Source organism: Scyliorhinus canicula, chromosome 5 (genome assembly GCF_902713615.1).
Source record: "Scyliorhinus canicula chromosome 5, sScyCan1.1, whole genome shotgun sequence".
Lineage (NCBI taxonomy): Eukaryota > Metazoa > Chordata > Chondrichthyes > Carcharhiniformes > Scyliorhinidae > Scyliorhinus > Scyliorhinus canicula.
Window position 1 is genome coordinate 87,093,081 of NC_052150.1, and position 18,021 is coordinate 87,111,101.

The window sequence follows — 18,021 nt, forward strand, 5'->3', positions numbered from 1 at the left end:
TTGGTTTGGTGAATCATGGGAGCTCGTGGCTGAACTTAGCTGTCTCAACAATTGAGTCAACGGCACGGCCCCTGAACTCACTCCATACATCAATGTCGAAGCTCACACAGCGTACCCAGCTGGTTCTGACAAGACAGGGAGGTGCAAAATCTGAAGGTCAATTCCAGGCAATATTGTGCTGACACACAAATAAATCTTTTTAACAAATGGGAACCTACCAAGATGTCCAGGCAAGCAGCTTTGAGCAGAGTGATCTGATCTGCAATGGTCAAGCTCGTGAAGCCAGGCAGTCGTTTCGCAAATTCCACAATTTTGATAATGCACTTTGTGGCAAGTTCACTGAATTTGTCCCACAAGCCCAGGTCAAGCCGTACCCGGTGGTCAGCACTGGAATTCTGTAATCAACAAAATCAACAAATGTATAATCACTGTCATTGAAAAAGCAGTTACAAAGCATGCGACAGGCGTAGCTCACTGAATGATTCTGTCCCCATAAAGATCGGTATTTCAAGCAATGGCAAACTAATTAATTTAGAAGTTGAATCACTCATGTCATATATTCCAATTAACATTTGAGTGGAACTTGATGGAGCTCTAATCAATTACCTTTAATAAAATAATTTTAGTAAAACAAATTTTTCAGGCTGCTCTCCATCAGAGTTTTTTTTTAAATTTAGATTAGCCAATTATTTTTTCCAATTAAGGGGCAATTTAGCGTGGCCAATCCACCTACTCTGCACATTTTTGGGTTGTGGGGGCGAAACCCACGCAGACACGGGGAGAATGTGCAAACTCCACACAGACAGTGACCCAGAGCCAGGATCGAACCTGGGACCTCAGCGCCGTGAGGCGGTTGTGCTAACCACTAGGCCACCGTGCTGCCCTATCAGAGTTTTTAATAGGTAATTAGCAAAGTTCCCCATGAGTTTAATTCCATGGAGGCAATAACCCAAGTTTGCAGCACTGATGGCAGGGAACCTGGGGCACAGGCTGAGCATATTGCAATATCTCTGGGCACGCTGCCTCAGGTTGTCATCATTCACAACTGGCAGGCATGATGTCCTGCGTCCAGTGTGTACTTGGAAAATTAACCCTGTGAACATTGAACACCAATAAATGTAAGCTATTGTAATACTGGATGAACAAATGTGAGGCAGTGAATGGAACTGTGAGACTTCGAAAAGCTTCTAAGAGTAAAAGCAGCCACATCACTTTCTCTGCCAACCAGGAAATTGTCAGTTTGTTTTCCACAATTTTCAAAGGAAAGCTCCAAGTCTGTGTTTGGCAAGCCAGCCTGAAGAGGCAAAGCCATTAAAAACACAATAGAATGGTAAGTTATTCAGGTACAAGTATTCCTAAATTATGTTAAGGCTTTAAGCTGTTCAGTCCATATTTCTTCTTTGGTTCTCTGCCCAAAGGGAGGCCCTTGCCATGGTGATATGAAGTCTATCACGCTGGTCAATGCCTGGTTTCCTGACAACAGTCACAATGCCGCCATCCTGTGTGAGTTTGCTGCATTTGTGCCACAAGACAAATCAGAGGGTGGACGACCTAGTGACGAGCCTGTTCTTTCACAACTTGTATTATGACTGAGGTATGCAAACATATAATTAAAGCTCTGCAGACTTACAAAATTTAATAGAGCAGACCATTTGAGTGCTTAAACAATGCCCTCCACTGCCTGGATCATACTAAGTGAGCCCTGCAGTAACTGCAAGGGCACATGTCAAAATCCGTGCTGGCCTGTTGTAAGCTACAAGACCTCATGAGAGCACAGGCCTGGCCAAGAGCTGGATGGTGAGCAGTTCATGAGAAGGAAGTGGAATGGAGGAGGGAGCTAGCACATCAGTTTCCTGACTGGGCTATCCCTATTGGCTGCCTACCAGTGAATGAAATACCAATTCCCCATTGACTAACTGCTCCATACCTCACCTTCCCTCTGCCCCTGACTATCACAGTATCTGCTTGGGCACAATACAAGAATAAAAACCACCACAAAATAAGCATTCTGAACCAAATTTAGAAATCAAATGATGCCATATCGCATGCAAACATCAACTAATCACCCTACTAAATTCCCTTAGTGCCTATTTTCCGTGTGGCTTTGCCTGGCCTCGTGTTCCCACTCAGTGCTACCTCAGTGGCTGCAGTATGACAGGTGGAAGGCTGCTGACTTTCAGTGGAGAAGATGGCAGATGGCCTTGCAGAATGATCTTGATTAGCTCGAGCCCTAGAAAGCCCAGCTGTGGACTCCACCATCTCGGCATGGAGGACAGCAGCCTGGACCGTCTGGCAACAACAAGGGCACTGCTGGGCTGATAGTAGTGAGAGGACGAATTATGTCAAATTGAGAGAGGTTCATGCGCCACAGACCCACTGCCACTCCTCAAGGGCGGGGCCTCAGAAATCCTCGTAATTTTTTTTTCAACTGCTGTGAAAGCCTGAAAGCCCCTTTACACATTGTAATCTACCGCCATGATAGTAGCAGTCTAAGCCTATATGGTAGCAAGCTAAACTTGCATGAGTTCAGCTACAGCTTCCACTGAAGCACTCTGACATTGAGTGCCTTCTGCAATGGGAACTGACATATTGGTCACCAGATGTTGGATCGACACGTGTACTAATGGAACTGGCCACCACTTCCATGTTCGGAAAGATGGGCTCCAAGCTCTGTGCAAAGCACTGTGCCAAATCGGTGCTGAATACCTCTATGTAATTTGACATTGACCACAAACTTTCTGGCAGGCTTTGCAAGGTACCAAATATTTCTTGTGTGCAGATTCATCTTTGGTACACTTCACCATCACAGTTCTCATCTGTGTCCTCTGTAGCAGAACTTACATTTAATCTTGCCCTCCAGCAACTTGTCAACTTCGCTACAATTGTGCTGGCTGCTCATAGCCAGCAGCTCACCATGTGTAGATCATGCCTCAACGCTACCTTTGAAATTATGCACAGTGTAAGTATGTGAGCTGGCGGTTGCATGTCTGAGAACGAGTGATGATAAATCTGTTCATCACTGTCCTCCTGCTCTTTTATCTCTTGTTCTTCCTCAATAGCTTGTTCAAATTGGGATTCTTGGCATCTGAATGGAGAAAGGCACGGCGATATGCTTGTACTCATTGGAGTTTAGGAGAATGAGAGGTGACCTTATTGAGACATATAGGATTCTCAGGGCGCTTGACAGGGTCGATGCTGAGAGGTTGGAAGAGTCTAGGGCCAGATGGCAAATCTCAAAGTAAGGGGCCACCCATTTGAATACAGACATGAGGAGGAATTTCTTCTCTCAGAGGGTGGTGAATCTGTGAAATTCTTTACTGCAGCACCCTATCTGTACTGGCTGGGTCGTTAAGTACATTCAAGGCTGAGATAGACAGATTTTAAATCAGAAATAGAATCATGGGTTATGGGGATAAGACGGGAAATTGGAGTTGAGGATTATCACATCATATCGGTCATGATCTCATTGAATGGCGGAACAGGCTTGATGGGCCGAATGGCCTACTTCTGCTCCTGCATCTTCTGGTCATACGGTCTACATTTTAAAAAAAATTTAGAGTACCCAATTTTTTTTTTTTTCCAATTAAGGGGCAATTTAGTGTGACCAATCCACCTAACCTGAACATCTTTAGGTTGTGGGGGTGAAACCCACGCAGACATTGGGAGAATGTGCAAACTCCACATGGGCAGTGACACATGGGCCGGGATTCGAACACGGGTCCTTAGTGCCACAGTCCCAGTGCTATCCACTGCGTCACATGCTGCCCTAGTCATAAGGTCTACTGAGGGGAGAGCACGTTTACGTCATCTACTGTTTGGAAATCAGGAGAGATTGTGGGAAGAAGAGGAAGTGCATCTGCTGTTTGGAAATCAGGAGAGATTGTGGGAAGAAGAGGAAGTGCATCTGCTGTTTGGAAATCAGGAGAGATTGTGGGAAGAAGAGGAAGTGCATCTGCTGTTTGGAAATCAGGAGAGATTGTGGGAAGAAGAGGAAGTGGGATTTGAGAAGGGGGGTTAGGTTTCAGGATGGTATTTTTTTTAATTTTTCCAATTATGGGCAATTTAGCGTGGCCAATCCACCTACCCTACACATCTTTGGGTTGTGGGGGTGAGACTCACATAGACACAGGGAGAATATGGAAACTCCACACAGACAGTAACCTGGGGTCAGGATCGGGCCCGAGTCCTTGGCGCCATGAGGCAGCAGTGTAACCACTGCGCCACTGTGGTTTCAGGATGGCATTGATAGAGCCCTGCTACTGGTAACAGCGATCAGCAATGACCACATCAGTGATAGCAAGCACCATTTCCTCCAGGAAGATCAGGACATTGAACCACATCTGCCGCCCATTGTTGTAGTGCTACTACCTATAGTTGTTTATCACCTTGTCCTGCAAGAGAGAAGTAAGAGTGTCAGTGAACATGAGGCAACATATTTGGGTATTTGGCTGTCACAGTTGAACAGCTGGCAGTATGTGCAAGCTGTCACATGTGGGCGTGAGCCGAGGAGAATGCCAAGTGTGTGAGGGTGAGATGAAGCTGCAAATGTTGGATGTGAGGTATGACTGACAGAAGTTGTTGGTAGCTGAGGGAAGTAGGTGTGATGTGTTTAACAGTGCGTGAAGCTAGTGGTGCAGTTAGTGGAATATTGCATTTAAAGATAGATTGGCTGACCGTTACTGCTCATGTGAGGTGATTAAACATTGTGTGGCACTGCATCCATATCTTCAGGGCTTGACCCCAGGCATTGGCCAAGTTGTCTCTTTGCTCTCACTGCTTTGCAAACGCTGGAGAATCACCTGGCTGTCCCCTGTGGATCTCTCCTCCTCTCCATCAAGAACTCCCGTGCAGCATCAGAAAATGGTGAAGGCGGCACTCTGGCATGTTGTGCCATTCTTCAATGTTCCCCACATCAAAATCCCTTTTCCATCATCTTTAAGCACCTGGTCCAGCCACATTGCACCTTCCTTTTAAGAATGCAGGCTGGCTTTAACGATTGCAGGCTAGCAGTAACTCGTACTTGTCCCTCACAGTCCACTCAGGTGGGCAGCCACAACAGTGTATTTGGCAGTGACTGCACCCTCTATTCGTTAACATCAGGAGGCAGAATGAAGCAGTGGGAGTGGTTTTATCCCACATCGCAATCCCTGTGTGCTGTCTAATTTCAAACTCAAAATATGTGAAGTACTAAAAGTTAATGATAAGGTAGACTCAAGCTATTAGTTCCAACATTTCAAAAAGGGGATCAGAGGACATAAACAAATTTGATAAAAAGTTAAGTTAAAACAGTTACTAGGAAACAAAATATTTTCTCAATTACTGATAATTGTTTGGAATAGCCGACCAAGTAAAATAGTACTGTCTAAGAACTTGGGCGGGATTCTCCGCGAACGGCCGGGCGAGCCACTCCGGCGCCAAGGAATCCTCCGCACCTTCAGGGCTAGGCCGGCACCGGAGTATTTGGCGCCGCGCTAGCCAGCGCGGAAGGGCCTCCGCTGGCCGGCGAGAGTTGGCGCAGGGGCGCCAGCGTGTGCTGGTGTCACCCCAGCACATGCACAGGGGAGTTCTTCTCCACACCGACCATGGCGGAGGTTGACAGCAGCCGGTGCGGAGGGAAAGAATGCCCCCATGGCACAGGCCTGCCCATGGATCGGTGGGCCCCGATCGCGGGCGAGGCCACCGTGGGAGCATCCCCCGGGGCCAGACCCCCCCTCGAGGACCCTGAAGGCCGCCCGTGGAGCCAGGTCCCGCCGGTAAGGACCTGGTGTGATTTACGCCGGCAGGACCCGCCGAAAACATGCAGCCATTTGCCCCATCGCGGGCCGGAGAATCGCCGGGGTGGGCCGCTGCTAGCGGCCGCTGACCGGTGCGGCGCGATTCCTGTCCCCGCCAAAACCCCCGCACCGGACAATTGGGCAGCCGGCGGGGGCTGGATTCACGCCGCCCTCCGGCAATTCTCCGACCCGGTGGGAAGTCGGAGAATTCCGCCCCTTATTCTGTGCCGTGGGCAGACCACCTGGTGAGATCTGGTGCCCTCCTCATCAGCTAATCTTTGGTCCACAGAGACCCATCTGGTGGCAATTGCTGTCCCTATGGCCAACTTCCAGCCTGCCCTCAGCAACCACGCCATCTCCCCTCGTAAAAGTTTGCTTCCTATTAGCTGACAACTCATGGGAGTGGGCACTCTTCCCTTAAAGGAGGGAAGCCCCGACGACAGCTAGTTAGTTGCTGGGTGGGCTAAAATGCAGCTGGGGGGAGGGTTTCCACAAAAGGTCAAGACAGGGTTGCTCCAGGTGTTCCGACCTGTTCCTGAGGCGCGGCTGCTCTCACAAAACCCAACCTGTTGAGTGCAAGTCCAGAGTTGATGCATGGTGCTTGCTCTGGTGGTGGTATTAGCATAATCTCTGGCAAAAAGTGCTTTACCTTTTTGTTGCATTTTATCGTTCTATTTATGCAGCAAGGTGAAGCTAATCCAAAATGGCGGCGGGATTCTATGATCCTGAGACTAAGTTTTGACGCCGTCATAAATGCCGTCACCATGGCTTCAGGACCAGCGATTCTGACCCCTCCAGGGGGCCAGCACGGCACTGGAGCGACCCACTCCGCTCCAACTGCCGATCCTCGGCGTCAGATGGCGCCGCAGGTCTGCGCATGCACAGTGGCTCCCTTTGCAACATGGCGTAGGGTTACAGGGACCGGTGCGGAGCAAAAAAGGTCCTCAGCCCGAGAGGCCGGCCCGCTGATTGGTAGGGCCCGATCGCGGGCCAGGCCACAGCGGAGGCCCCCCACCCCCACCCCAGGGTCGGACCCCCCTCCCCCCACCACGCTGCCCCCGGATGCATCCATGCCGAGGTCCCACCAGGTAAGACGGACGACGACGGGTCTTGGTTTTTTTTGCATGGCCGTTTGGTCCATCCCGGGCTGATAATTGCCAGGGGGAGCCGCTCTACCGGCGCCGCGCTGATCGCGCCGGCGCCAATAGCGCTAATTCTCTGCTCTCTGGAGAATCAGCGGACTGGCGTCACGCGATTCGCGCCCGTCCCGTCGATTCTCCAGCCCATCCAGGGCTGAGAGAATCCCCCCAGGATCTTTAACAATAACTTGCAAAAAATCAGAAAATAAATTGCCAACTAATATGAGCCTTGGTCACATAGAAGTGATTCCATTGCGGTAAATAATATAACTTCTTGATTTGTTACTGCCTGGAAGCCTGTGTGGAGCGTGTCCAAACAGATGAAAGGGCTCAAATGATCAACCTGAAAATTTTCGAGAATGGTTGCACAAAACACATCACAGTTTACTGCAAGGAATAACAAGCTTATCTGGCAGGCAACTTACTTTCAATTTAAATATACATGTGAATCAAATGTCCCCAGAAGTACAGTTTAGCAGTATGGTTCAAGGGAGTTGAATTATGACTTTCCCCTTTCAACTTGTTTAGGTAATTTTAGGCACCGACATTTACTAAACTGACTGCAGAATTATTAGAAATTATAACCCGGGCAATACTGAATGCAATCCCTAGCTTCAGAGTACAATTTACAATTTCAGAAATATCATGCATTAAAAAAAGCACAAAGCATATTCTATGTACAACCGTTGTTTCACTTCATTTACATTCATGGATCTGACATGTTTACAGCTAGAAAAGGTCTCAGATCAGACTAAAGTCAATGATTCAGAACTTCAGCATGTAATGAAGCATCAAGCGGCAGATAATTCCCCCCAAAGCACATGTTCTCAAATTGATTTCTGAAGTGATTAAATAATGAAACAGGCATTAAAAACAATGCATTCCCCTGTACTAGCTTAAACTTCACAAATGTTTAATCTTGTTTTTCTTCACATTATGTTCATTTTGATTTGATTCACAGAGTGCATATGCTTCAATAAAGATGCAACAAATCAATTTCTTCGAAACTGATCTAATATCGGATTCATTTCACTGATATGAGACAGAGATGAGCAAACAATAAAATGCTCCAGGTAACTATTTTTGTTTCCACTTGGATGCCCATGACCTTTTCCCGAGGTTTTGGTGTTCAATCCTTTGGAACTTTCAGTATTCATGACTCAGAAGTATATTGGAGAGATTACTATTACCTGCTATCATCTAATGAAAATGTAACTGGTTAGTACGTTTGCAGACGACACAAAGGTTGGTGGAATTGAGGATAGCAATGAGGACTGTCAAGAGGATACAGCAAGATTTAGATCTTTTGGAGACTTGGGCGGAAGGATGGCAGATGGAGTTTAATCGGGTCAAATATGAGGTAATGCATTTTGGAAGGTCCAATGCAGGTACAATATACAGTGAATGGTAGAAACCTCAAGAGTACTGACAGTCAGAGAGATCTGGGTGTGCATGTCCACAGGTCACTGAAAGGGGCAACACAGGTGGAGAAGGTAGTCAAGAGGCATACGGCATGCTTGCCTTCATTGGCTGGGGCATTGAGTGTAAAAATTGGCAAGTCATGTTGCAGCTGTATAGAACCTTAGTTAGGCCACACTTAGAGTATAGTGTTCAATTCTGGTTGCCACACTACCAGAAGGGTGTGGAGGCTTTAGAGAGGGCGCAGAAGAGATTTACCAGGATGTTGCCTGGTATGGAGGGCATTAGCTATGAGGAGGTTGAATAAACTGTTTGTTCTCACTGGAACGAAGGAGGTTGAGGGGCGACCTGATAGAGATCTACAAAATTAGGAGGCGCATAGACAGAGTGGATAGTCAGAGGCTTTTTCCCAGGGTAGAAGGGTCAATTACTAGGGGGCATAGGTTTAAGGTGCGAGGGGCAAGGTTTAGAGTAGATGTACGAGGCAAGTCTTTTTTACACAGAGGGTAGTGGGTGCCTGGAACTCGCTGCCGGAGGAGGTGGTGGAAGCAGGGATGATAGCGACGTTTAAGGGGCATCTTGACAAATACATGGATAGGATGGGAATAGAGGGATACGGACCCGGGAAGTGTAGAAGATTTTAGTTTAGACGGGCAGCATGGTCGGCACAGGCTTGGAGGGCTCAAGGGCCTGTTCCTGTGCTGTACTTTTGTTCTTTGTCTGGCTTGGGTTCCAATGGAAATTAAGTAGCTATCCTGAAGAAAATAAAATCTAAGGAGACATCATGTGAGTATTTTGAGACATCGGACTGGATTTCATGTGCCTCTGCAGGGGTACGTAAAATAGGTTGTTTCGCTGTGGAGAACAGTCTGCCAATTTGATTGTGAGGATGGAAGTCTCACCTACTGCCAATCAATGCTCCATGCATAAAATAGCAGCAGGACTGTCGGCACTTGGAGGTGGTTAAGTCCTCGCTGTCCTAAAATTTCAGGCTAAGGTAATCAGGAACGGTCTGCATGATTTTGTGAAAGGAGAAATCATGGCCGTGATTCTCCGACCTCACTCGTGGATGGGATTCTCTGGTCCCGCTGAAAGTGAATAGGAGCGCCAAATTCTCCATTCTCACTTACAGCTGGGCGGTAATGGCCAAGATTAGAGGACTCCTAGCATGTTTAACCAATGTATTAGAGTTCTTTGAAGCAGTAACATGTACTGTGGATAAAAGGGAACCTGTAGGTGTACTTCGGGCTTTTCACAGTAACTTAATTGTAGTGTTAATGTTAGCCTACTTGTGACAATAAGATTATTATTATCTACTTGGATTTCCAGAAGGCATTTGCTAAGGTACGACATCAAAGGCCATTGTGGAAAATAAAAGCTTACGGTGTAGAGTGTAATATATTAGCATGGTGTAAAGATGCCCTTTCACAGGCTCTCTCACAATGGGCTGATTCCACACTGTCCCAATTGGTCGCAAAGGCCATATAACCCTTACTCGGCTGTGTTGCCCTTAAAGGGGCAATCACAACACATGGATAGGAAATTGGCTGGTTGGCAGAAAACAGAGAGTATGTATAAGTGGCTCTTTGCCAGATTGGCAAGATGCAGTGACTGCAGTCCGGCAGGGGATCTGTGCTGGGCCTCAACTTCTTACAATTTACATCAATGACTTAGATGAGGGGAATGATGACTTGGTAGCTAAACTAGCAGATGCCAGAAAGATAGGTAGGAAAGTATGTTGTGAAGAAGACAGATATAGATAGGTTGTGAGTGGGCAAGACTGGTAGATGGAGTATAACGTGGGAAAATGTGAAGTTATTCACTTTGGAAGGAAGAATAATAAAGCAGAGTATTACTTAAATGGAAAACGACTGCACAATTGCGAGGTGCAGAGGGACCGAGGCATTCTCGTGTATGAGTAGAATGCAGGTACAGCATGTAATTCAGAAAGCAAATTGAATACTATCCTTTATTACGAGAGGAATTGAACATAAAAGTAAGGATGCTATGTTTCAGTTCCACAGGGCATTGGTGAGATCGCACCTTGAATACTGTGTGCAGTTTTGGTCTCCTTATTTAAGGAAGGACTTAAATGCATTGGAGTCAGAGGAGGCTTAGTAGATTGATAACTGGAATGAGTGGGTTGTCTTATGAGAATAGGTTGGACAGGTTGGGCTTGACAAGGTTGACATGGTAAGGATGTTTCCTCTGGTAGGTGAGTCCAGAACTAGGGTCACCCTTATGGGGCAGAGATGAGGAGAATTCTTTTCTTTCAGAGGATTCTGCAACTTTGGAATTTTCTGCCTCAGAAGGTGGTGGAGTTGGGGGTCACTGAACATTTTAAGACAAAAATAGATTGATTCTTGTCAGGCAAGCAAATCAGAGGTTACTGGGAATGGAGAACTTGAAAGACAAATAGATCAGTTTTGATCTTATTGAATGGTGGATAAGACATGAGGGGCCGAATGGCTGCCTTCTGCTCATACTTCATATATTCTTTTGTATGCTTCTATTTAGGGGAAGTCAAACTAACTCTTTAAAATCAAAGTCAGCTCCACATGCAGACAAGGCTTTGTGACTATGGGCCACATTTCTATGTAGAAACATTTAATTGCAGTTCTTGTGATTCTGATAAAGCAGAAAGTGAGTAGGTCATCATCAAAGCGAGCATTCTTTGAATAACACAGAGCTGCAGAGTTAACATAAAAACATAGAATTTAGGAGCAGGAGTAGGCCAATTAGCCAAATGGCTCCGCCATTTATTATGGTCATGGCTGATCATCCAACTCAGATACCTGTTCTCAATTTCCCCTGCTGTCCTTTGACCCCCTTTAGTTCGAAGAGCTATATCTAACTGCTTCCTGAAAATATACAGGCCATAATTTTTCTGGTCCGTTCGCCGTAGGCGCAAATCCGGTAATAGCCACTAACTCTCGCGAGAGGCCAAGAACAGGATCCAAGAATTCAGTACGTCATGTTCCTGGGCCCTTCCCGCATGCATTTAAATTGATTCAAACATGCTTGAACAGCTTAACACAGTTGCTCCGGGGACATCGGATGTTCTCCCCCACCGGCATGATTATCTTGCCAGCAGGAATCACTACTGCTCTTCAAAAACGGAAAGCGGTCATGATGACCACACCGGGAGCTCAGAGGTGAGACTAACCATCAAATGGTGAGGGACATGGTTTGACAGTGCCCTGACACTCTCTCTGGCATCCTGGCAGTTCCAACTTGGCCATGCCAGTGCCTCCAGGGAACCTCAGGGTGCGGGCGGGATTCCATTATGTCGGGATGCCGGCAATGTTGGGAGGGACACTGAAACCCCGCTGCCGGTGGTATGGGGGGGAGGGGGCACTGAAACCCCAATGCCGGTGGTATGGGGAGCGGGGAGACTGAAACCCCGATGCTAGTGATGGTGGAGGGGGGAATCCTAATATCTGTGGGCAGGGGCCCAGTCTCTTAAATTCAAGATCGGGGAATCCCAATCTCTGTGGAGCTGGCCGTGCCGGCATCTTTAAGCCTTTCCCCTCAAGAATGACACCACAAAACATGCCACCCAGCTCATTTTTGACAAAGTGTCAGAAGATCTGGAGAGAAAACCTGGTAACCTCTCAGTTTTCTGTCAGGACCTAACACTTTGCCATTTTTTGTAAAAATTCCACTCATAATGTATTAGCCTCAAGTGCTTTCTGTGGTAGCGAATTCCATGTGCTCAACATTCTGGGTGAAGAAATTTCTCCTCATCTCAGTCAGAAAAGGTTTACCCCGTACCTTTAAACTGTGACCCCCTGGTTCTGGACCCACCCCCCACCATCGGGAACATCCTTCCTGCAACTACCCTGTCTTGTCCTATTAGAATTTTATAGGTTTCTATGTGATTCTCCCCTCATTCTTCTAAACTTCAGCAAATATAATCCTAACCGACTGAATCTCTCCTCATACGCCAGTCCCGCCATCCCAGGAATCAGTCTGGTAAACCTTCCATGCACTCCCGCTATAACAAGGACATCCTTCCTCAAATAAGGAGACCAAAACTGCACACAATATTCAGGTGTGACCTCACCAAGGCCCTATTTAATTGTAATAAGACATCCCTGCTCCTGTACTCGAAACCTCTCACTATGAAGGCCAACATACCATAAGCCTGCTTTACCGCCTGCTGTACCTGCATGCTTACCTTCAGTTACTGATGCACCCAGATCTCATTGCATATTCCCCTCTCTTGATCTATAGCCATTCAGGTAACAATCTGTCTTCCTGTTTTTGCTACCAAAGTGGATAACCTCACATTTACCCACATTTCCCCACTCACTTAATTTGTCCAAATTACACAGAAGCATCTCTGCATTATCTTCACAGCTCACCCGAGCACCCAGGTTTGTGTCATCGGCAAATTTTGAGATATTACATTTAATTCCCTCATCTAAATCATTAATATATATTGTGAATAGCTGGTACCCCTGGGGTATCCCACTAGTCACTGCCGGCCATTTGGAAAAAGGCCTGTTTATTCCTACTCTTTGTTTCTTGTCTGCCAACCAGTTTTCTATCCATTTCAATACACTATCCCAATCCCATGCACTGCAATTTTACACATTAATTGCTTATGTTGGACTTTGTCGGAAACCTTCTGAAAGTCCAAATAAACCGATCCACTGGCTCCCCCTCATCAATTCTACTAGTAATATCCTACAAGAATTCTAGTAGATTTGTCAAGCATAATTTCCCTATTGTCAATCCATGCTGACTCTGTCAGATACTACCACTGTTTTTCAAGTGCTCTGTTAATACATTTTTTACAATGGACCCCAGCATTTTCCTCACTACCGACGTCGAGCTTACTGTTTTTCATTCCATTTTCTCTCGACATTCCTTTTTAAATAGTGGAATTACATTAGTTACCCTCCAATCTGGAGGAACTAGTCCAGAGTCGATAGAATCTTGGAAGATGACCACCAATGCAGCCACTATTTTTAGGCATGATGTGGAGATGTTGGCTTTGGACTGGGGTGAGCACAGTAAGAAGTCTTACAACACCAGGTTAAAGTCCAACAGGTTTGTTTCAAACACGAGCTTTTGGAGCGCAGCTCCTTCCTCAGGAAGGGTAACAGAGTACCCTTCGTCATCCAGTACTTTCCTGGGGCGGAGAAACTACGACATCTTCTTCGCAGCCTTCAACACATCATCAATGAAGATGAACATCTTGCCAAGGTCATCCCCACACCCCCACTACTGGTCTTCAAACAACCGCGCAACCTCAAACAAACTATTGTTTGCAGCAAATTACCCAGCCTTCAGAACAGCGACCACGACACCACACAACCCTGCCAGGGCAATCTCTGCAAGACATGCCAGATCATCGACTTGGATACCACCATTACACGTGGTAACACCACCCACCAGGTACGCGGCACATATTCGTGCGACTCGACCAATGTAGTCTACCTCATACGCTGCAGGAAAGGATGTCCCGAAGCGTGGTACATTGGCGAGACCATGCAGACATTGCGACAACGAATGAACGGGCATCGTGCAACAATCACCAGGCAGGAATGTTCCCTTCCAGTCGGGGAACACTTCAGCAGTCAAAGGCATTCAGCCTCTGATCTCCGGGTAAGCGTTCTCCAAGGCGGTCTTCAGGACACGCGACAACGCAGAATTGCCGAGCAAAAATTTATAGCTAAGTTCCGCACGCATGAGTGCGGCCTCAACCGGGATCTTGGATTCATGTCGCATTACATCCACCCCCCACCATCTGGCCTGGACTTGCAAAATCCCACCAACTGTTGTGGCTTGAGACAATTCACACCTCTTTAACCTGTGATTATCCCTCTCCCTGGATCTGTAATGATTTGATTACCTGTAAATGCTTGCATTCCAAGCATTGGCCAGCATCTCTGACTTTGTCTATATAAATGTTTCTGGAACATACCTCGCCATTCACCTGAGGAAGGAGCTGTGCTCTGAAAGCTCGTGTTTGAAACAAATCTGTTGGACTTTAACCTAGTGTTGTAAGACTTCTTAGGGTCACTTCCTTTAGTACTCTGGGATGTAGATTATCAGCCCTGGGGATTTATTGGCCTTCAATCCCATCAATTGCCCCAACACCGTTTCCCTACGAATACTGATTTTCCTTCAGTTTCTCCCTTTCACTAAACCCTGCGTTCTCCAACATTTCTGGTACGTTATTTGTGCCCTCCTTTATAAGACAGAACCAAAGTAGGTATTTAGTTGGTCAGCTATTTCTTTGTTCCCTATCATATATCCCCCTGTCAGAGACCAACAATTGTCTTCACCAATCGTTTTCTCTTCAGATTAAAATCACCCATAATACCTCTAGAAGCTTTTACAATCAGTTATTATTTTCCCCACAAGCTTACTCTCGTGCTCTATTTTCCACTTCTTAATCAATCCCTTTGTCCACCCTTGCTGAATTCTAAACTGCTCCCAATTCTCAGACCTGTTGCTTTCTTTGGCCAATGTGTATGTATCTTCCTTGGATCAATACTATCTTGAATTCCCCTCGTAAGCCATGGTTTGGCCGCCTTTCCCGTTTTATTTTTGTGCTTGACAGGAATGAATAATTGTTGGAGTTCACCCATTTGGTCTTGGAATGTTTGCCATTGTGTCCACAGTCATCCCTTTAAGAAACATTCTCCAATCCATCATAGCCAACCTATGCTTTATACCGTAATTCAGGACCCTTGTCTCAGAATTAACTACATTACTCTCCAAGTTGATGACATGTGATGAATGGAGGATTTTAGGAATATTGGCTTCTAAATATCAGGACAAGTTAACAGTTAAATGCCTGGGAGTATGGTGTGTTTGGCTGCAATGGTCATAAAGTTTTGTTTTAGAACCACCAAAGCCTTATTTTTTCATGTAATCGCTCCTGGAGCAAATCATGCTTTCTGCACAGTCTTAAAGTAAACAAAAATATTGAGGTTCAGTCCAGTACTCTAGTCACTGTTTAGGATTGATCTGGGAATGTAATAGAAGAATTCTATCATTTTATGATCGCTCATCCCCAAGGGGCCTTGAACAACTAGATTGCCAATTATTCTCATTACACAGTACCCAGTCTAAGACAGCCTGTTCTTTAGTTGGTTTCTCAACGTATTTGACCAGAAAACCATCCCATATACATTCTAGGAATTCCTCCTCTACTGTATTTTTTACTAATTTAATTTGCCCAATCCATATGCAGATTAAAGTCAGCCATAATTACAGATGTTCCTTTATGTTTTTTTTTCTTTTTTTTGTATATATTTAGAGTACCCAATTCATTTTTTTCCAATTAAGAGTCAATTTAGCGTGGCCAATCCACCTGTCCTGCACATCTTTGGGTTGTGGGGACAAAACCCACGCAAACACTGGGAGAATGTGCAAACTCCACACGGACAGTGACCCAGAGCCGGGATCAAACCTGGACCTCAGCACCGTGAGGCAGCAATACTAACCACTACGACACCGTGCTGCTCTACATATGTTCCTTTATTGAATGTGTCTCTAATTTTCTGTTTAATGCCATTCTCAACATCGCCAGTACAGTTTGGGGGTCTATATACAACCCCCATTAATGTTTTTTGCCTTTTAGTGTTTCTCTGCTCTACCCATACAGATTCCACATCGTCGGAGCTGATATCCTTCCTCACTATTCTGTAACTAACCAACCCACATTCCCGCTTTTCCTTTTTGTCTGTCCTTCCTAAATACTGAATAACCCTGGATGTTCAATTCCCATCCCTGGTCACCCTGCAACCATGTCTCCGTAATCCTGACTATATCATACCCGTTTACATCTAGACACACTCGCTATGGGACTTTATTCCAAATTAGTTGAATCGCGCCCAAAGTTGTTTATAGCTTTATAATTCCTTTATTCATGCATCATAGAATCTCGACAGTGCAGAAGAAGGCCATTCGGCCCATTGAGTCTGCACTGCCCCTTCAAAAGAGCACTCTACCCATGTCCACTCCCCCATCCATCCCGCCCAATCCCCGTAACCCCATAACCTAACCTGCAGAGCCCTGGATACTAAAGGGTAATTTAGCATGGCTAATCCACCTAACCCACATATCTTTGGACTGTGGGAGGAAACTGGAGCACCTGGAGGACACCCATGCAGACACGGCGAGAATATACAAACTCCATACAGACAGTCACCCAAGGTTGGAAATAAACCTGGGTCCCTGAGGCAGCCGTGCTAACGACTGTATGAGGCACATGTATGTGCAACATGAAGAAACATCCTTGCTGTGAAGATGTGAAGAAATCTATAGGAGGGTAACACTTGCCCAGCAGAGTCCTGCCTCCTTCTCGTTCTCAAGCCTAGTAGATTTTCAGACTTTCCTGCGAACAGCAGTCACATTCTTATTTATTTTAGTGGCAGACCACAAATGATCCCACATTGAGCTATCAGTTTTCAAAAATACTATTGGCAAAAGTTCAGAGGATCATTTTAAAGGCCACCTGGGGGCAAACAGAGTAGACTTTATGTATAAAAACAGAGCAGAGAAGCTATGATGTTATGATTGACATCCAGCAACATAGCCAACATTCACTAACTTGCTGACTACACAAACACATACTAAATTAGTATAGGATTGTGAGGTGGATTTTTTCTTAACTGTAATATATGTGAAAAACACACCAGTTTAAACATTTAGTTCCTTTTTAAATCTTCAGCCTTGGAAGCCACTCCTCTGTGGCCTCTCAACCAACACTGTTTGGCAGTGCAGGCTGGGGAAAGTGGACCTGTAGGTTTTTTCAGTATTATAGCTATGTCCTTATTGAATGGCAGAACAGGTTTACAGGATCAGTGGGCCACTCCTGTGTAAGCAGGCAGCCATTTGTATCTCCGGCAACACAGTTTACACTGGTTGCTGAGGCAACATTGCTGGCAACATGTCTCCCTCTTTTTAGTTCTCTCACCACTTGCCACAGACCCAAGGCACAATTTACCGGCTGTTCACGCTGGATATTGCGATTCCACCGACGAAGCGCAGGTTTCCCGGCAACGAGGGGTGCAGTCAACAGGAAATCCCATTGACAAAAGCAGGAACAGAAAATCCCGCTGGCCGGCCCCCTCCGCCGTCGGAAAACATAGGTCGGTATATCCTGCCCCCAGTGTGGCAGATTTGTGGACTCATCCAGCTCAGTCAGACGTTAGGGGCATTGAAGACCCTAACAGTTGACAGTTTGTGCCCTTGCCACCCTCACTGCTTCCTCCAAGTGGCATTCAACATGGGGGAGTGCTGATTCATCAGTTGAGGGAGGACAGTAGTTTTCCTTGCTCATTTTTGGTCTGATGCCATGAGACTTCATCAAGCCCAGAGTCAATGGGCTCCACTGGCCCCTCCCTCCTGACTGTCTACCACTGTGCTGCTGCCTTTAGTGAGACAGGATACCCACCCAGGGCTGATGATGGAGGTGTCTGGATCATTGGCTGTAAGATATGATTCAGTGAGTAGGAATATGTCAGGCTGTTGCTGGTCTATTCTGTGGGACAGCTCTCCCAATTTTGGCACAAGCGTCCAGATGATAGCGTGGACAGCCTTGCAAAGTTGACTGGGTTTGGTGTGCTTTGCCAATGCTTAGGTCAATGCCAAGAGATCTATTTAGTAGCATTCTTATCTTTTTTATGTAACAATTTGACACAACTTTTAGAGGGCAGTTAAGA

The 18,021-nt window shown here is 46.2% G+C and overlaps 1 protein-coding gene across 6 annotated transcripts in view; it reads right to left on the reverse strand.

Annotated features, from left to right (window-relative positions):
• The window catches only part of LOC119966112 (retinoic acid receptor beta-like), a 279,552-nt gene that overhangs the window by 48,121 nt on the left and 213,410 nt on the right, over positions 1–18,021 (reverse strand). For all 6 annotated transcript variants that reach the window (XM_038797340.1, XM_038797334.1, XM_038797336.1 and 3 more), the window contains one exon: positions 219–395. In XM_038797340.1, coding sequence (XP_038653268.1) covers positions 219–395 — 177 coding nt within the window. The remainder of the gene's footprint in view (positions 1–218; positions 396–18,021) is intronic.